General features: G+C 56.1%; 1 protein-coding gene across 3 annotated transcripts in view; it reads right to left on the reverse strand.

Moving 5' to 3' along the window:
* Window positions 1-875: 875 nt before the first annotated feature.
* The window catches only part of LOC144476508 (protein Wnt-6), a 54,588-nt gene continuing 35,912 nt past the window's right edge, over window positions 876-19,551 (reverse strand). For 2 of the 3 annotated variants that reach the window (XM_078193554.1, XM_078193555.1), the window contains exons 3-7: window positions 18,379-19,126; window positions 11,608-11,828; window positions 2,418-2,537; window positions 1,748-1,947; window positions 876-1,670 (exon numbers count right to left, since the gene is read on the reverse strand). In XM_078193554.1, the coding sequence (XP_078049680.1) occupies window positions 1,209-1,670; window positions 1,748-1,947; window positions 2,418-2,537; window positions 11,608-11,828; window positions 18,379-18,446 (1,071 nt within the window). In that variant the 5' untranslated portion in view covers window positions 18,447-19,126 and the 3' untranslated portion in view covers window positions 876-1,208. The remainder of the gene's footprint in view (window positions 1,671-1,747; window positions 1,948-2,417; window positions 2,538-11,607; window positions 11,829-18,378; window positions 19,127-19,551) is intronic. The other variant, XM_078193556.1, reaches the window with a different exon arrangement.

The following is a 19,551-nucleotide window of genomic DNA, read 5'->3' on the forward strand; positions in this document are numbered from 1 at the left end:
ATCCTAAACTTTTTACTTAACCCCTCCGAAGGACTTTCCTCTCGAGCGCGACGATCCTCTAACTCCGAGGATGACCCGCCGAGCCGTTTCTCGATCCTGACCATCTACCATTCCCCCCCAACCGCGATCTCACCACCATCGCGCTACCATCTCTCGCAACGCGATAATTGCTTGTCGCGTCCCTCAATTTTCCCCTTGCCCTAGGGCCCCGTCGTAGATTTCGGAATCCGCTGGAGAACGATCGAGAAGGACCGGTCGGGAGAAACGGTCCCGACCCGAATACTCGGTCCATCCGACCACGCTAATTTTCACGTCCAATAAACGGCGCGCGCGCGCGCGCGCGAGAATCCAAGGGAAAAGGATTTCTCTCTCCGACGAGTTTATGGCTTCCGCTATCGCCGAAACGCGGCGATACCAAGTCGAGATGAAGCGAGACGACGCGAGAAGCATACGCGCGCGCTCCTTTCCGGCTTTACGACGACGCGAAATTCCTCTCCTCGGTCTCGCCGTAAAACTATTTTATAGGAGATGTAGACACCGGTTGTTTATTGCTCGCGCGACCTCTCCCGTGTACAAGGTCGAATTACAGCTAAAAGCCTGTGTTCTACAAGACGCGTTAATATACGAGGCCTCCTAACTTCCCGACGTTCCGGCGACTGCCCCTCCCCCATATCCTTTATCTCCGGCACACCACGCGTCCTCTGTCCCTCTCCACCTTCCCTCCTTTTGTCACGAGAATTGATCGCGGAACGCTTACCTCGGTTGCGGAGGCACGCGGATCGCCTCGACGGCCGTATGGGGGGATTCGGGACGTTTGGTCTCGGGGATCGTAGTTGCGATTGCGGGAGGTAACCAACGAAGAATTTTCGGCCGAGGATACATGCTTTTATTCGACGGAGCACAATGTATAATAAAAACGATTCGTTCGATTCAGTCTTATGTACAAAAACCGCGAGGGGAGGAGTTAGGTTGGATACATTATCGAGATCGGAGGACGCAAGCGGAAAAGGCGGGAATCTTCTCGCGGGCGAGTAATTGCTTAAAATAAACAGCTGGAGATACCTGGAAAGCTTCGAACGGCGCGAGACGAGCTGTATCGCTCGTCCCGCTGCCAACGCGCGACTCGATCCGCGCGTGACGCGTATATTACAACGACGTTTTATCCTAAATGAGGAGATCTGGTTTCTGTCGCTCGTTTTGCGGGCCGATCAACGACAGGTGTTGATCGTCTTCTTGTCCAGGCAAGTGTTGCAAGTGACCTCGCAGCACCACCGGAACCTGCAGTCGCAGTTCACCTTCTCCTTGACGATTCGGGTGTCGTAGCCTCTGCCGCAGCAGAGCAGCTCGCAGCCGTCGACGCCCGGGCTGGTCGAGTTACACCGGCGACCCTGGGTGCCCAGCGAGCCCGTCTTCCGGTTCAGCTTGCAGAAGTCCGGCGAGTCCTCGCTGTAGATCAGGTCGAACCGATCCGGCGGCTTGATGGTCGGCCCCTCGGTGATGAAGCTGTGCCCGTCGTTGCTGGGGATCACCTTGGCCGCGCCGTCGAACGACTCCTTCAGCCGGTTGCCAACGTCGCGGAACGGCGGCATCTTCCGCCAACACGTGCGCACCGTGCACGAACCGGACAGCCCGTGGCACTTGCAGTCCGTCCTCATGAAGTCCCGCACCGCCTGCCAATCAAAACCAAAGTCCTTCACCTTGTCACCACCAACGTCTCGCCGAGGAAACGCGGAGTCGAGCTGCCTACCAGACGACCGGCGTCGTTGTTGTGCAGCTTCACCAGCGTCTTGATGTCGCTGCGTTTCCGGTAAGGCGCGTCCATGAACTCTCGCGACTTTTTGAACCCGAACTTCACGTTGTCCCCGCATCCGCCCCATTCCCAGTCACTCTCGGTCGGCAGGCTCTTCTGGATCTCCGGGGTCGGGATGAACTTGCCGAATCGGTTACCTGCGCATAGCGATCGGAGGACTGTTGGATCTTCGCGGGAACAAATGTTAGACCGATGAACAATTACACGGTTTAATGCGGTATTCTAGTGTGAATCTATGAAAGCGTTAATCGGTTTTTTATATTTTTCTGGAGAATATATAGTTTTAAAACCTGAACAAAACTGAATACTTAATAAGATAACAAAGACATGCTAAGTATGGTACTGATAATATCAGTGATTTCGTATTCGTGTAAAGAAATTTAATACGTAATACGTTTTCTCTAAGTGAGAATACCCGCTTAATAGAACTGACAGCGAGAGTATACGATCCGTAGTGGTAGCCATTCGCAAGAGTGCGCAATGAAGGCTATGTCACGTCTAGGTGTCTTGAGAACGTTCCTTAGAACAATTGCCTATGGACGCAGTTAGGGGACAAACAAAATGAAAATGTACTTCTCGCGAGGAGATTCGAGTGCAGGAGTTTTACCTTTCGACGTCATCTTGTCGCAGGAGCACTCGACGAGGTGGCCCATGGTGCAGGCTCTGGTGACGGCGTAGGTGACTCCGGCCGCGGTGATGGCGTTCACGAACCCTGTCTCCCTGGTATCTGGAAACAGAGAGTCGAACCCTGAAGATAATGCAACGAGTTGGAAGAAGGGGACAATCGGGATGTCGTCCAGGAGGAGGATGGCTGAAACGGGGCGGGAGACGGCCGCCGAGAGGACCGCGGCGACGGGTTTCGGTGGCGTGTGTATTCGGATTCACCTGTCACGTCTCCACTCCATCATTAGGCGGACAAAACACGGCGGAGTTCCACCCCTTTTCAAAACGGCAGATTACTACCGCGTCCGTGCAGCGGCTCCATGTCTCTCCCCCTCTCTATCTCCGACACCCATTGTCTCTCACCTGCCCGGCATCCGGGTTTTGCAAATCCTCTCGAAACCTTTTTTTCCACTTCCGCGTGTCCAGAGCTCTCGGACTCATCTCCCCCTCTCTCTCTCTCTCTCTCTCTCTCTCTCTTGCTCCTCGTTTCGAGAGGTTTCCTGTCCCGCCTCTAGTCCAAGATTCGCCCGAGTTCGCGTCGCTCGACTCGCTCTTGCGACAGATAGAATCTTGCGGGTCCGGATTAACTTATAATCGTAACGCGGAATGCGGGGCCAATTACGGGAAACGGAGGGAGGCCGCCGCAGACCCGCCGCGCCGGGTCGAGTATCGCGAGCAGATCTGTTTGGTCGGGGCGAGCGATCGAATCGAAACGAAGCGAAGCGTTTCCGCGCCGACTCGAGGCGAGTCCGGGGCGAGCGAGGCGCGGCGAAACGCGGCGAGCCGCGAAGCAATTATCCGTTTCGAAAACGCTCCGGCGGAAACCAGTCGGGCATACTAATGTCGCGGATCAAAGCACGCGACGCGGAATCTCGGACGACATCGCGCGGTGGAAACGCGACGGAAAAGATCCTGGTAGCGGTCTACCCGTAGAAGAGGAGCGCCGAAACCAGAGGGGGAGGGCACGGGACGGGCGCGAGAACTCGGGTAGGGGTTACACGTACGCGTTAAGTCTGGTTCTTCGGTGGTTCCCATGGATTCCAGGCGGGTATCTTCGGCGCGGATCGACGCACAGCCCGACGGACGGCCGGACGGACGGACGAACGAACGAACGAACGAACGTACAAACGTACGAACGAACGTACGAACGAACGAACCAACGAACGAACGAACGAGCGATCGAACGAACGAATGAACCAACGTACAGACGGAACGAGGAGACGCAGCCCGAGAGAGAGAGAGAGAGAGAGAGAGAGAGAGAGAGAGAGAGAGAGAAGCAGCCTGCCACCGCCCGCGTATCTTCCGATGCATCGCCTCACCTTTCAGTGCGTATTTAAACGATACGATAGTTTTATACGAGCGATCTGATATCGAGGTTCGAGAGCGAAAGCCTTCGTAGCCTGCCGCTGTTTCTGCTGTTTCTCCGAGTTTGTGTTCGCCAGGCTCGCTGGCCGCGTCCCTTGCCTTTACGTTCCCCCGATCGCGATCGCGATCGCGTTCCCCTCGTTCCCGCGACTTCTCATCGATCTTTCGACGCGACGAAATCGTCCGATCTCCCGGCCGCTCGGACCCCGTGAATATGAGACAAGGCGATCGTGACTCCGATCGATCATTAGCAAGGGCCCGTTCGTCTCTACGGCCGAGGGAAAATAAAGCGAACGGACCGACCGTTCCTCCCGCGATGCCGATTCGACGAGTACTCGAGACGCTTATTCGACGCTCATTCGATGCCGATTCGGTGCCAGCCAGATGCGTTGAAATTCGTCCCGCGATCGGTACCATCCTCCGGCGCACAGAGTCCTCTCGGTACCGAAGAGATGCGATGCGGCTCTGCTCGGCGCGCCTTGGCGGTTGCATTCGCATCGAAGAAAAGGTAAAAGAGCGTGGTCGAGGGGTCGGGGAATGTTCGAGGTGGAGAGAGGCAGCAGGTAATATAAATCACTTCGAATCAATTAGACACGAGGGATCGCGAGCCGATGATCTTGCAGTGCCGGGCTGCCAGGTGCACGGACCGCGGCCATCGTCTCGGGTCGCCTCGACGGCTCAGCCAATTATCAGCATTCCGGGGCATTATCCTCGGAGCGAGAGTTACGCCGTGTTTAATTGCGAGTGTTCTTCTTCTCCTTCTTCTTCCTTCTCCTCCTTCGTTCCTTTTCGTCTCCGCTTCTTCCATTCTTGCGTCGCCCCTGATTTTCGCGTTTACTCGCGAACCGACGCGCAACGCGACCTCCGAGAGACTCGCGCGTCCCCGCGTCGCCTCTCTCGGTAGGGAACGAACGCCGATCGCGCTTCCGTTCGATGATCGGCGAACGATCATCTATCCCCGATCTTTCTTACCACGATCTGCCCCGAACATCCAGTCGCCGCAGGAAATGCCATCCCGCCTTAAACGGTGCACGTTTCACAGGTGTTTCGCGTCTTCGGTTCGATCGCCGTGAAAATTGCGGAATCGCGGGGATCAGCCGGGACATTGAAAGCGCGTTGATTTATAGGATTTTCGCGCGACGAGCCGAGGAGAGCGCGCGAGTTCGATCGTCGTAGGCCCCGGTGCGCGCCTCAGTCTCGAGTACGTACCTCGTCGTAAATCGCGCGGTGATTAATCGGTCCGTGGGATTATGTAAGCGTGTAATTTGCGACGACGAGGTGCATCGTGCCGCCATTGTAGGAATTATGTCGCCGGCCCGGCCGATCGACGCGGCCAGATACCATCGATCGGTCTTGTCGAGTGATTTGTTTGGCCGGCTCGCGATTTATCGCGGTGGATCCGCCGATTCGTGCGCAATAGATCGCGCTCGGTCGACCGGTGCATCGATCGGCCGGCGTCCGTAAATCGGCTCGCGGCCGTTTCGCGTCGACCCTTTTCGAGACGAGACGAGACGAGACGAGACGAATCGGATCGGTTCGTATCCAGACCGGACCTCGTGTTACTCGATCTGCTCTAATTGCGAATAGATCCGGTGGTCCGAAAGGATCGCCGTGGTGGTGAAGAAGGACCGGAGCGCGCAACCGAGGGCATAAATTGCGGGCCGCGTTCGTAAATAAAGAGAAGAATATCGAACGTGTGGAGAGCGGGCAGCGAAGAGAGAGAGAGAGGGGGATATGCGTTTAGTTAACCCCCGTGTATAGCAGATAGTACGAGAGAAACCTCTCCAATAAATACAGCGAGAACGGACGCATGAATGCCAGCAAAAATCGCCCAATGACCAATTGCGGCAACGGCCACTCGCCTTTTCTCGAGATTCCGCGAGATTTTTGAGCGGCGTGGTATCACCGCTGGATTCTCTTCTCTCGCAGGAATTTCTCCTCGGTCCCCGGCTCTCTTTCTCCCTCTTCCTCTCCCTTTCTCTGTCTCCGGCCGGTCGACACCCGTCGTCCCGCGTGCTCTTTGCCAGCCGAAGCAGCCTGGACTCTCGAAGATACCACGGTAATTACGGCGAACCCTCTCTCTATCCGTCCGTCCCGTTTCTCTTCGTTCCTCTTTTCTTTGGGCATCACGACATGGGCGCATCTAGACCGAGTCGCCGGGAATTCGCCGGGAAAACGCGGCTCGAGCGGAGAGAGACCAGACATCCTCGAGGAGATACGAGGCGGTGGTAGAGCGGATCGCGGCGGTGCCGAGAGGCGAGGGGGGGTCCCGTGCCACGGTCCACGTTGAAACGCAGAACGCAGAACGCAAAAGATATGGAAGTTCTCGTTTTCTCTCCCTCCCGGTGTTCCTCTTGCTCCACGGCGTTCCCTTCGGCGACTCGTGAAATCGAGCGAGCATTCAAATGTCACCGGCGACCGGCCAGAGTCTAACAGAATAACAGATCTGTCCCGGCATTCCGCTCTCCTCTTCCTCTCTCTCGTCCTCTCCTCTTCTCCTTTCACCCTTTCTCCGATTCTCCCGATGGAAGTTAAAGCCACGGTAGCCGAGATACAATAAACGCACGGGACATTAAACTGTTTGCTATTGTCAATCCTTTGTGGGGGGAATACCGGCTGCGCATCTCCACGGTACATCGTCGAGTACAGTCCCCGGGGAAAGTATCCGCGGCGCAACGGACCGGCCATTTAAAGTCGATCGAGACCTGCGCGTACGGTACCCGCCGGCTTCGGTTCCCGAAAAACCGAGAATCGACTTAGCGCCGTCTCGAATCGGGAACGCGTATCGGTACACGACCCGTGAACTCCCCGCACAATGGGGAAGCGTCAAGACGGTGAAAAGGTGAAAAGAATCGAGAAACGAACGGTCGAAAAGGCTACGGTCTCTTCCCTGACACTGGACACCGGGGGCCTCCTCTGTTTAGTCATGGGTAATTTCCTTCCTGCCGTTGCGACGATCTCCGACGTATCGGTTCGAAGCGAGAAAAATTCAGGTTTTCCCTTTTCAGCCCGGAAGACACGCTTCCCCTATAATCGGCGCTCATGGCCCGCGTATTGTTGTTTCCTGCGGCGAGGGTGTCGACGAGACGGCCACCGTTTTCGCTGCTGGAGTGCCACGGATAAATCGGCAGAAATTGCCTCGGCGAAGCTCACCTGGGGAGGCCTGTGTGCCTCTCCCCACCTCGCCGGTGCGCACCGTGTCAATTGAGTTTCGCGCGATTCCTCGAATCGGCTAGGAGGCACGGGGACCGTTAGGAACACATTCTCGAAGACGAAAGCCTCGATTTGCTGGAAGCTTCGCTGGGACGAGAAAGAAATCGCGGCGACGAACCGATCGACCGCGACGACGACGTGTGTGGCAATCCCGGGTGTCGGTTTCCAGCTCGTGGAAAACGCGTCGGCGAGCTCACGAATATTCCAAGGCGAGGGAGAGAGAGAGAGAGAGAGAGGAGACGTCCGAGACGGATCCGCGTCCTTTACGGAGCGCATTAGTTAGCACCGAGTTCGCGAGGCGACAAAACACTTAGCGCCGCGGCGCTAAATCGGTTTTAGCTCGCTGATTATCGTACCGACCGTTCTCGCCTCTCCTACGCGGTCCCCTTCGAGCACGCCGAAACCACGGCGCGCAAACTTTGTACGGTTCGACGGGCTTGCGGTGGAAAACGATCGGATCGCGAGCCGCGTCCGGACGCGCCGGGACTCGTCGTAAGTTATCGAGTTTACTGGAAGATTCCGGCGACGCGGGATCGGGGATCCGATGAGATATTCAGGAGTGAGTTTTTACGAGCCGGTGACGCCGCTCGCTGCGCTCTCGCCGCCAAATAATTAGCCTCCGATTTAGTAGCGATTCCATTTAACTCGCCACTCCCACCCTATTACCGATAAACGCGAACCCTGTGATTCGAAGCAGGTTCGGAACAGAGGTTGCACATCCCGTGGACCACCTTGGTCGAGAGCGTGGTTTATTAAGCGTAAACCGTCCTCTTTATTCCCACGAGAGCTACCGAGCGGGTCGCGCCGGTGCTTCCCGGCTTCGCTACAGATTCCGGGGGCGTTAATCGGTTCATCGCTCGATCGTTCGAATCGCTCGGATCGCTCGAACCGCTTAATCGCTTAATCGATATCGCCTCGAGGGACGCGAGATTTTCGAGTTTCGTTTCGATTCGCTCGGCCGTTTGTTAATCGAATAGACCGCGAGGGCAATTAGCGCGAATCAAATTATTGTGAGAACGTATCCGGCGGACGAATCGGCGTCGCGCGGGACGGAGCTCGAGTTTATTAACGAGCCAAGGTGAGCGTCGTCGTTAGAGCCGATGGAACGTCGGTCGGACACGAGTTTTCGAGACGATCCGGAGAAAAGTTAGACACGGAGCTTCCGAACCGGTCGTTCACCCGACCGTCATCGGAGGCCACCGAAATGTCGGTGGTCGAATTGTTGCCCCGTTCCCGGCTCCGCTCGATCGGTAGGGGACAGAAGAAAAAGCAATTTGTTGATTCCGTGGTCGCGGAAGACCACGAAATTACCACTCTCTTAATTTTGCCCGGACAGGCGAACCGCACGAATTGTGGAGGTTTCGAGGAGAATTCGAGGAGGATCGCGCCAGCCACTAGCCGTGTGGCAGCACAATAAATTCCTTCCTCCTTTCGTTTCCCCCTAGGTAGCTCTTTCCACAGGTTTTGACGCCCGTGTTCCTCTTATCGCGACACGCGGCACCCCTCAATTAAGAGGTGCTGCTCGTCCACGAATGTTCTACCAGTCCAACCTCGGATCTTCCTCCGAACTCGGACCACACAGCGGGAGCTACCTGCGCGGCTAACCTATCGGCCGGATCGCGCCCATAAAAATTAAACGTCGCCAGATAAATAAACGTCAATCGAGAATTAAGATAGGCGCCGCCGGTAGCGTGCCTCCTCCGGCCCTCTTCGCCTTTTCCCTCTGTGTCTCTTCGCCCGTTAGGAATTTTTCCTCGGTTCGATCCTTTCAGCCCCCCGAGCGGATCGGCCGAGATACTTCTTCGACCAGGCTCCCACGAATCCGTCTCTCGAAAACCCCGTGTTCCGGAACTCGGCCAACGGTATTCGAAATTCGTCGACGGTGTAGTCGACGGTGTCCTGAAATACCGAGGACCTCCACGGAGACGAGTGTGGGCCGATAAGCGTCTCGCCGGGGGTATTTGCAAATACGCGAGGAGGCGGCGAGACCGTTTGCGACCCCCGCGAACACAAAAGCGTGTTTGCTGGTCCGACCTCGCGCCGAGGGTGGCCCAAAAACTCGTATATTTTTCTTGCGGCGGACTTCCCAGGGCGAAGCTGTCTTCGCCCGGAGTAGCAGATAAATGACGACGTCCGGGATCGTCACCCGAAACGACCGGTTAACACATCGTCGCTCCTGTCATCGATCCACGCCGGACAATAATGCACCCGAAGCGGCGGTCGGGATTTATGTACCTGCCCGTCCAACCTTTTTTTCCGAACCGAGCACGAACCGACTACCGTTTCGAAGCCCGGGGGGAGCCTCGGGGGAGCTTTTCCGATGGCTCGCCGACAAGCCGACGGCAAGCGAGGCGACCGAATCGACCGAATCGGCTAATTACAGCGCCAGCCGAGGTACGCGCGCGCGACCGCCGCGTTTACGATTACAAGAAAGAACATCGCCGGGGAAAATCGGTAGCAACGGAAGCCTGTGTTGGTCGTTTACGACGCAGCCGCCGCGCGGAACTTTACGATTCCCATACAAAGCATAATATAATCGGACTTTGTCGTCTTTACGGCGTGGTATCGTTTTTGTGGGATGGGGGGAGCTCGTAAGCGCCAGGTGGAACGCAAATTAGAGCCCCGTCGGTCCGGTCGGTAGACTCGTCTGCACGTCCCGCCGCGTCCCGCAGCGTCGAGTCGAGTCCGAGCCGCGTGTGCGGTATCGGAATCCGATTCCGCGAATACCACGGTACGGCGGAAAGATCGCGCGCAGCGAATATTAAAGCAAGGTGGGGGGGGGGGGGGGGGAGAGGGCCAGGGTTAATTAATCCCGGCGCGGCTCCGAGAGACGGCCGAAGAGAGGTCCGGTCGTGAAATAATACGACGAACCGTATCGCCAGGAATCTCGGGGAGCGGGCGAGAGCAGGGAGGGAGCGACGATCGTCAGGCATCGCCGACAGTGTCGGATATAATTCGATCATCGATCGTCCATCGTGGTATCCACGCGTCGGTGCGGTGGTGGTTGTAGGCAGCTCGGCCCTTGGCCCGCCGACGAATCGCATCGGGTCCGCGCAGCAACCACGATCGACAGGATCGATGGTAATCTCGCGATCCTGGCTAACGGGGGATGTCGAAAAGGGAGCTGAAGAGAAACGGGGAAAGCGAGAGCACGGGAGAACGAACGGCGCAAGAGAAGAAGACGAGGCGAGGCGAGACGAGACGGAACGGTCCTCGAGGACAGGTCCTGTCCGGCAATGAAGCCTTTAATTAAGGGAACATATTGCCACTAATATCCGACGGACAGTGTCAATCTGTCAAGCTACCAAAAGGCACCGATCTGATAGCGGAACCTAGAGAGCAGTTCGGCCTATTGGACACGCTGTCTTCGATTTAGTTGTTGTGCTCGATCACCCGGAATTAATACATCGGACGGGTAACTAAGCGAGCCACGCGGACAGGTTCGTTCTCCTTCTCGTCTGGCCCCGGAACGCGCGCTAATCCAGCCGCGTGAGAATCTTGCCTCGCGCAACAACCCGAGTTCGATCGCCCGATCGATTTGTTCCATTTACCGTCACGAAATTCTAACCGACCGGCGGGGAGAGATCGCTTCGATTCCGAGAAAATCGTTCGCCCGTGATTACGCTTTTTTCGCGGAGCGCTCCCGAGTTCCCGGTACGATGGGCCGAGGGGACACACTCGTCCCGCCGTAAAGTCTACCGTAATAATTAAACGTATCTTGCGAAATGGAACGCCCCTCGCTCGCCCCCTCTCCCCCTCCCCCACTCCGACCGCACCGGAATCACCGTGGAATGAAGAAAGAAGGACCGAAAAGCGGGACGTTTGCACCGCCTACGGATTCCGAACGGCGGGACGACACGCGATGCGTGTACGCGAACGATTCTCGAAAATCGGTGGGATCCGTCGATCTCATTGCGCAACCAACGGGAGCGGTCGCTCGCGAATCGCTAGCGAGGATGCCGATCGACGATCGACCGTGGTCCGTCTCGAGTCGCGAATAGAGCTATCAATGTCAAGGCGGAGCTCGAGAGCGAAGCGGACCTCGAGAAGAACCTCTTCCGGAGACATTTCATCCGGTCGCCTGCGGTTCCATGCCAATAAACGCTATTGGCTGTCCAAAATTATAATCTAAATTTTTTCAGTGGGTATCTCTTTTATAACGCGACATTATTTAACACGCGGAGGGCAGATTTGTAAGCCCGTTTGCATGTTACATGCCGTGTACGTTGTACAGTGTTTTAAATTTGTTCATTCTCTGTGCATTATATCAGGCTACTCCTATAATCCTTCAATCACATCATGCATTGATCTCCAAAGCATCGATATTTCCTCTCCTCTTCAAGCTTTGTTTCTACTTCACCGACGTTAAAAATAACAATCCTTACTATCGTACTTCTATACATTGCCAATAATTTTAGCTCTACAATTGATTTCTTGATCAAAATTATTTTTTTACATTTTTATTATATTTTTTTGCGATAGATAAATGAATAAATCGAATCGCAGAGAATAGAAACGAAGTAATGTGCAATGGTTCACGCGTTCTCGTTACTCACCCCTCAACAGAATCTTCCTCAGGGACCTTCTGATCGTGGTGCAGTTCCACCTGCGATTCCGAAACTGATACTGACACTCCTTGGTCCCGACCTGCACGCCCCTCGCGATCTCCTTGAGCAAGGAGGGCTCCTTGCGGCAGATCTCTGCCATCTTGCCCTTCAGTCTCCTGGTTTTCTTGCAGATGAGCATCGGGTCCATCACCAGCTGATTTCCAACGGTCCTGGAATTAGATCACGGCCGGTCGTCATTTAGGGGGCCCAGGCTCTGGATCGAGGAAACGTTTTTCCGAGGGGTTCGCTGTCGAATCGGATCGAAGCCCCCCCTGAAAGCCGGGTAGTCGGGAGACGGAATAGGTAAAGAGTAACAAAAGGGACTCGGACACGGCGCAGCCATTACGGTAATTAAATCTCCGAAGCCATTGTACTCGTGACAGGCTACCAGCAAAGAACTATCCAGAAACGGACACACGGCGAACCTCACCGATGCAAGAAAGAAGCGTTTCGACCGGCCAGCAAAAAGAGAAATCGGAGTCGAAGGGAATCGCGGACACGGTGGGAACCGCGAGTTCTCTCCTTCGGGACCAGACAGAAGAAGAGGGGCAAGAAGAACAGGGACGAACGGAGGATCGAGACCGGGATCCGGACGTAAAAACGTCCGAGAACCGGCAGAAGAAGAGGACCCGTGTACCGATCGGAAGAAGAGAAACGATACGAGACGGGACGGGACGGGACGGGACGGGACGAGACGAGACGGGATGAGACGAGACGAGATGAAACGAAAGGAAAGGGGAAACGTCGAAGAGAAGGCAGATGGAAAGGATAGGGGGCGGGAAGACAGTCCGAGCGACCTTCGTTACGAAACGTTAATTAAGATCATTAGTTCTGCGTCGGTTGGATGCCGGGGCGCGTACACAACGGCCTCTCGGGAATGCAACGACCTTAATGGCAATAATTCCGTTAAGGACGGTTGCTCGCGCCCGTGTACGACGCTGGTTGCGGCCAGCGACGGCTCTGCCGCTTTTCGTTCCGCACGAACCGCGACCAGAACAGGAACAACAGAAGGAACAAGAACACCGAGAAGAAAGAGGAGAAGTCCGAGGTAATACGGCCGGCGAGGCGGAGAGTCCTGCGCCGGTGACATCGTCATTTGGGCGAGGATTCTTTGCCGAGAACGGCGACTGGAACAGCGAGGACAAGAACGTCGGTTACGCGGACAAGAATTCGCGAGAAACTCGCGAGAATCTCGCGGGGTGCTCGCGAACCGCGGGTCGGGACCGAGCCGACTGCTTGCGAGTCGCAACTCGCCCCCAACCAAAAAACCCTAAACGCTCGGCTCCCCGTCCTCCTTGCGATCTCGTTCAACGACAGAATATGTTGCGCGCGACGTCTCTGCGGGACCATCGGATCCCTGCATCTCGGCCAACCTCCGACAAAAAGAAACTTGAACACTCCACCCACGAGAACACCGGAACCGAACACACCGTCGGTCATCGGTTTCCAAAAAAGTTGGTACACCGGCATCCCGGGGCTCGCGTGGGAACTTCGGTCCGAGGCGAAGTCGAAAGTTGCGACTCGATTCTCTTATCTCGGTGCTAACGAACGAGGAACTAGCGCGAGCTAAAAATAGCGAATTTCTCCAGCGGTGACGAGGCTGGAGCCCGCGACCGCAAAGAGGAAAGTTGTGTCTCTGTTTTTCGACGGTCCCGGCAACAATGCGACAAACGACGCGGAGAAAACCAGAAAATGTGGAAGAGAGGAGAGGTGCCCCGCCGCGTGACACTGTCCCGATCTTACGGTTCAAAGGATGACAGCCGAGGAATATTTGCTTTGGCTCTTTAACGAGCGCGCAGCTAGCCTCTCCTAACGCAAATAAACCGGGGCCGATCCGCGGTCCGCCCGATACGCCGACGTGCCGGTGCTCGCAACAAGTAACGTTACGACGTTATTAGTGCGAACGCGTCTCTCGTCTTCCGAGCGATCGCTCGTTCGCGGGCTATTAATACCGGATGGCCGGTTTGATGGAGTTGGAGTGGTCAAGAACTCGGTCCGGGCGACGGGGCCTCGCTGGAGAACACAGCTCTCGAGAGTCGATGAAATTCGGGGAATCTGCGAGAGGATCGATACCGGGCGGTGTTCTCCGCTGGCTTCGAGATGGAGGAAGGTGGAAGGAGGAAGGAGGAAGGAGGAAGAAGGAAGACGGAAAGGAGGGAAGGGGGTGGGTATAGGTCCGCGTACGCGCATGCAAGAAAAGAACTCGAGGATGGACACGTCGTCGCGAACGAAAAGCGTGGAGAGGCCGGTTAGGGCGGTCGACTTATTTATTGCCTCATTAGACGCACTCACTTTGCTCGAAGGCAGCTCCACGCTGTCTGCTCGGATAGACAGTGACGAGAGAGCAAACGTAGCTGGCCTCGCTCGACTCGTCGCCGCGTCGGTTCGTACATGCTAGGATGCCTCGGAACCTCTGAGCCTCGAAGCCTCGGAGAGACCGTCGAGAGAGAGAGAGAGAGCGACGTTCTCTCGACAGAGAGCGCGAGAAAAAGGGGAACGGACCGTCCCCTGGCTGCCGAAAGAACCCCGAAGAAGAAGGCATGGAACGACGAACGCGAGCAGCGGGACGAGCAGAAGAGGAACGCGGGGCTGGCTCGGTCCATCGTCGAATTCCTCGAATATCTCGCACCGTCCGGACGAGACCCTTCCTATCGAGGATACGATGGAAACGCGAAGGAAATCGGGAACCTCCGTGCACGCGGACCGAGGGATCCGACGACCGTTCCTATCGATTCGTCGGCCACGCTAATTTCTCTTCCCCGTTGATCTCTGTCCCCATCGACGGAGGAATTCGTCAAGCCGAGGGGCGCGGGAACGGCGGAGAAAACTTGAGAGAAAAAAAATGTACGCGCAGCGAGCGGAAGTCGAAAGTCACAACAGGGATCGTGCTGGCTAAATATGCGCACTTAATCTAAATCATCCTCTTGTTGCTCTGCCGCGCGTTCAACAGCCACGCGACAGAAGCACGAACGAAACAGAAAGGGAGCAGCGAGAATGTCGCTGATGCCTTCGCCTTCCGCTCCTCGAACTTTCTCCGAGCAAACGCCTAGCGTTTCGAGGTTATCGATAACCGTCTTTTTTATGAAATCGAAACGTTATTGGGAAAGTGCTAGACGATCTGGCGTAAGAAGATCGGCTCGACTTTGCTCGAGAATTCCCGAACAAATTGTTCGGCAAGGGTTAGCTCGCAGCCGCGAGTTTAGATCACGTTTGGGGCGTTCTTTCCCAAGAACCTTTGGGAATTCGTGGCTCGAGATTGCTTTGCCGAGCCTCTCGATCGGTCGAGCGGAAGAACGGAGGCTTTCGCGACGAGGTCTACCGTGGTTTCCGTTTCCACGGTGTAACCGGGGCGCCGCAGCGCTTCGCCGATTATTCGAGGCACGCGGCTCGATGAAATCCGATCGAACCGAACAAATTTCCTAATAGAATTAGAGCGGAAGGCCTGAATAGCGCGAGATCTTAAAATTCCGAGCATTACCACGCTGCGCAACAATCTCAAATTCTTTCGCGGTGAACGTTAAACGGAGAAACGCGGATTCTTATCGAGTTTCCGAATCAGGATTCTCGAATATCTCCTGTATCGGGCTAGAGCCGTCGCCCAGAGAGAAGATTGAATAGCGTGGGGGGAGGCTGTGTGCGCGGGCGGCTCGCGGTTCGTGCGTGTCGTTGCGCTTCGTTTCTGATACGCGTGTCATTGCCAATTGGCGGTGTATTTCCAGCCAGCTGTGACCGTGACAAATCGGGCGTTTAGCGCCCGTCGCCTCGCAAACGTTTCGACGGTTCGACGGGACAATTCGTTTCGGGATATATCGATCGATCTGGCCACAGCGGATGGAACGACAAGTGGTCGGATTGGGAGACCGAGTGATGGAACGGAACAAGATGAACCGACGATGAACTCTCTCGTGCAGACCGTATTCCCGGCTCGTGTAAAGTCTCCGGGAACCGTGCTCAGAATCTCGGTAATGTTGTCGGTCGTGCGGTAAATCAGAGCCGGACAAAATTATTTCTGTCTTGCAAGTTGGGGATCGAGATGTCGCGGTCGAGGATGATGGAGTGCGCGCGTGACTCCGAGAGCCGGCCACTAAATTTATCGCTCCGTCCGCGTAGATCGAATCGAAGCGAACGGGATTACGTTATCCACTCGATTTCGTGGTTGCGACGGAGGCGCAAGTTCCGTATAGGAAGTTCGACGCCGGTGAGACGTTCCAGCGTAAAGGGAACAAATTTCCCATGTTTACGTTGGCAGGATACGGCCCATTCTGGCACAGGCCGAGAAGCGTCCGGCTTTTACGATTCCGAGTGGGTAAACCCGTGAGCGGGAAGGTACTAATCCTCGGCGAAACGTTCGAGCAACGTTCGCGCCGAAAATAAGCATTGCGAGCGAGTCCGAGGCTGACCGAAATACGCTCCGTATCGGGAGCAAACAGACTCGGGCCGGGGTCCGTGGGCATCCTAGGTACCAAAAAGGTGTGTTACGGTGCCACGGATGGAACGCGGTTTCGGCGACTCGGTTGTGCAACGACGAGCCGCGCTGGCCGATCGATGCGAAACGCGTGACCTCGCGTCGCACGGTCTGCCCGCTCTTATGATTATGACTGTACTCGCCGCGGGAAAGAAACGGAAAGGCCAGGTGAGAGAGTGAGAAAGAGCGAGGGAGAGCGAGAGGGCGCATCGGGTGGGAGTATCGGGTTGTCCAACCAGCGAGAAGGTAGCCGTGGACTGCCCACCGCGGCTCATTGGCCGACTTCGCGACCCGACCGAACCTTATCGTATTATCGGCAACTGGTCGTAACGATACTGCCGCCGGTCGCCGGTCGCCTTTTTCCACCTGCGATCCCTCGAACAGGTTGCACCTATCTGGCTGGGCGAAGGGAACGCGAGCAGAGGAGCTCGTAAGATTCGTAAAAGTTAACGATCGAACGATGACCGTCGGCTCCACGGCGAATTCGGAGGACGTGACGGACCGCGTAAGAATGCGCTCCGAACAGCTCCGATCCACCGTCCCGGCCTCGACTTTCGTGTTTCAAGACGGATCGCGCGGTTCAACCAGCGCGAAACGGAGATAGCGAGACGGAGAGAGAAACGGAGGGAAGGGACAGCGCGGAAGCTGGAGAAAAAGAGACGAAACGGGGCTGCTGCCGACTTACAAATTATACGCGCCCGACGAGATTTACGGTGACGCTCCGAGCGAGACCATTGTCCATCCTCGCTGCTCGCTTCTTTGCCTCTTTACTCGTTCGGCTCGTTCGGTCCTCTTTGTTCTTTCCCGTGGATCGTACGGATCCGGAGCCGCGTGCGTCTCTCGGCCAAGATTTGCGGAGCGACCGACGAAACGAGGGGAACGAGAATAGGATATAGTATTCGTCGCGGAAAAAAAAACCGGAGAATCTCGATTGAGAGAGAGAGAGAGTGCGGAAGAGCGAAGGAGAGGAGGAAAGATGAATCCGGTTCCGATCGAGTAATCGGCCCTCGAAATCGGTCGGTGGAGGCCCGCGAACGATCGATAAACCGTCTCTCACGGACGTCGCGACGTCGCCACCGAAAACATCGTGAAACACTCGCGGGTAAGGTTCCTCGAACTCGCTTAAATACCTGTTAAATACCTGTCGTCGAAACAAACCACGAACCTTCTAATAGATTTATCAAACACTCGGTCGTGTGGTCGACGCGAACAGGTAGGTGGGCGAGGTGCGACGGGTACAGCGTCGACTGCGCGCAGAAATCCCCTTTAAATCGTTGACAAATATTTGCTCGACCTTTGGGAGAGACCTCCGTCACCTTTCGGCCCCCAGCGTTCACCGAGTTTCGCCAGCTTTGCCTGCGCGGTCTAAACGATCCACGCGAAAACGTGTTTCTCCGAGAAAATCGTCGTAGAAAACGCATCGGACGCAAACTCTGGACGAGGCGGCGAGCACGAGCACGAGTACGAGGACGAGAACGATCGGTGGAGAACGTTTACGAGGCTGGCTCGCGTCTCTGGATGCTGGAACCTTGGATGGCAGGGCAGCGATAACGTTCTATCGTCGTACAAATATTTACGCAATAAACGCGGGTACGCATCGCGCAGCTCGTGCTACCGAATAATTTACTGTTCCCCGAGATACCTAGCGAGCAACAGGCGACTCGTAGCAGTCACGAGGAGAGCGTCGCTCGGCGGCCACGTATCCGCGGTTCGCCGAGATTTCGCGAACGCGTAGATTACGTCCGGACGAGCCCGGAGACGGACAGCGGCGAGATTTCCCGGCGACGCGACGTAACGAGCAATTTAACCGGGGAGAAATGAAATCGTAAATCCCGGGACAGGTTACTCACGGGGTAGAGCAGCAGTAACTACCAAAGGTGGATTTATGGCGTCATTAATCATTCCGCGTGCCCGTAACGCGCCGCGTAATTGATAACCCAGATGACGCACTTCGGAACTGGAGCACTCGTTAGTTCGTCACGTTTGGAAAGTACTGACGTTAACCGCTCCCGCGGACCGACCGTTTCCCGCGTAATTACCCGTGTAAAAGTGTAACGTTCTCGATTACAGCGGGCCGCGATGCGACTCGCGTTACCGGACTGCCGCGGCCCGACCGCGGTAATTGCGAGCGAGGAAGAGTCCGTCGTCGCGGCGGAGAAACGGGACGCAACGCGACGCCGCGCGTCGCAGCCGATCGGGAAATCTCGAAGGACGAGATCCGGCGGGTGTGACTTCGACGGAAGTGAAATACGTACCAGAACGAGCCGGCGATAGGGGTGACGAGAAGGAGGCAGACCGCCACGAGAACGAGGCGCATCTCCATCCCCTCCGCCCCGCGGAGCAGCTTCGACGATCCGCGATCGTTTCCTTTCTGCGGCGATTCTGGGTGTCGTCGGGCACCGGATGCGGCTATCGGCGCCGAACTCCAAGAAATCGAAACGCTATACGACGGACTGATTACGGGATTCCTGACCTACGAGCGAACCGTCGAACGACTCGCGGCGAGTCGGCGCTCGATCGCGCGGCTTCTTTACGGAAATGTCTGAGAGACGGTGTCCTCCTCCTGCGTCTCGTAGGAGAAATTCTTTATCGAGCACCCGATCTCCTCGACCGTTCACTCTCGACTACTTTCTCGTATCTGGTCTTTGCTTCTGTCGACACTTTACCGAAGCACGATCGTGTTCTTCCTCTTCTTCTTCTTCTGCTTCTTCGTCTTCTTCTTCTTCGTCCTTCTCCACCTCCTCCTCCTCCTCCTTCTGCTGCTCTTCCTCTTCCTCCTCCTGCTGCTGCTGATGCCGCTGCTGCTGCTGCTGGCGATATTCCTCGACGTGGTCGCAGCCCTCTTCTTCCTTCTCCTCCACCGCCTGGTCTTCTTCCTCTACTTTTTCTGCGGCTGTTAGCGGCTTCGGGATAGCGCCGATCAAAGGGAAACAGCCTCTTTGAAACACGCTGGCGGATATAAATATTGAGTGCGTCGAATCTTCATGATCTCCGCTTTCCGGACTACCGCGAAACCATTGGAAAAACAAGCAAGTTGTACGGTCTGTTTTGCTAGCCAGCTCGTAATCCGCCGCCGCCGCCGCCGCCGCAATGGATTGCAAATGGCCGCTGTCACGACGACCGATCTACCAGCAACCGGAAGGAAGGGCAGTCTCGGCTCTTCCGGTTTCGTCCCCCCTTCCCTGGTCGATTTCCCGTTCTTCCGTCTCCACTTTTCCCGCGGTTTTCCACCCCCCTCCGACACGTCGATCGAACGTGGGCTCCGAAACTCGCGATTCCGTCGACCCGGTTTCCCGTTCGTCTCGATCTCGATCTCGGGCACGGACGACCCGGCGCGGTCAGAATCTAGGAAGCTGCCGTTTTCTTCCGGCGGGGACAAAAACTCGTCGCGTTCCTGCCAGAACTACGTCACCACGAACTTTGAGTGT

The sequence above is a fragment of the Augochlora pura genome, chromosome 10 (genome assembly GCF_028453695.1).
Source record: "Augochlora pura isolate Apur16 chromosome 10, APUR_v2.2.1, whole genome shotgun sequence".
NCBI lineage: Eukaryota > Metazoa > Arthropoda > Insecta > Hymenoptera > Halictidae > Augochlora > Augochlora pura.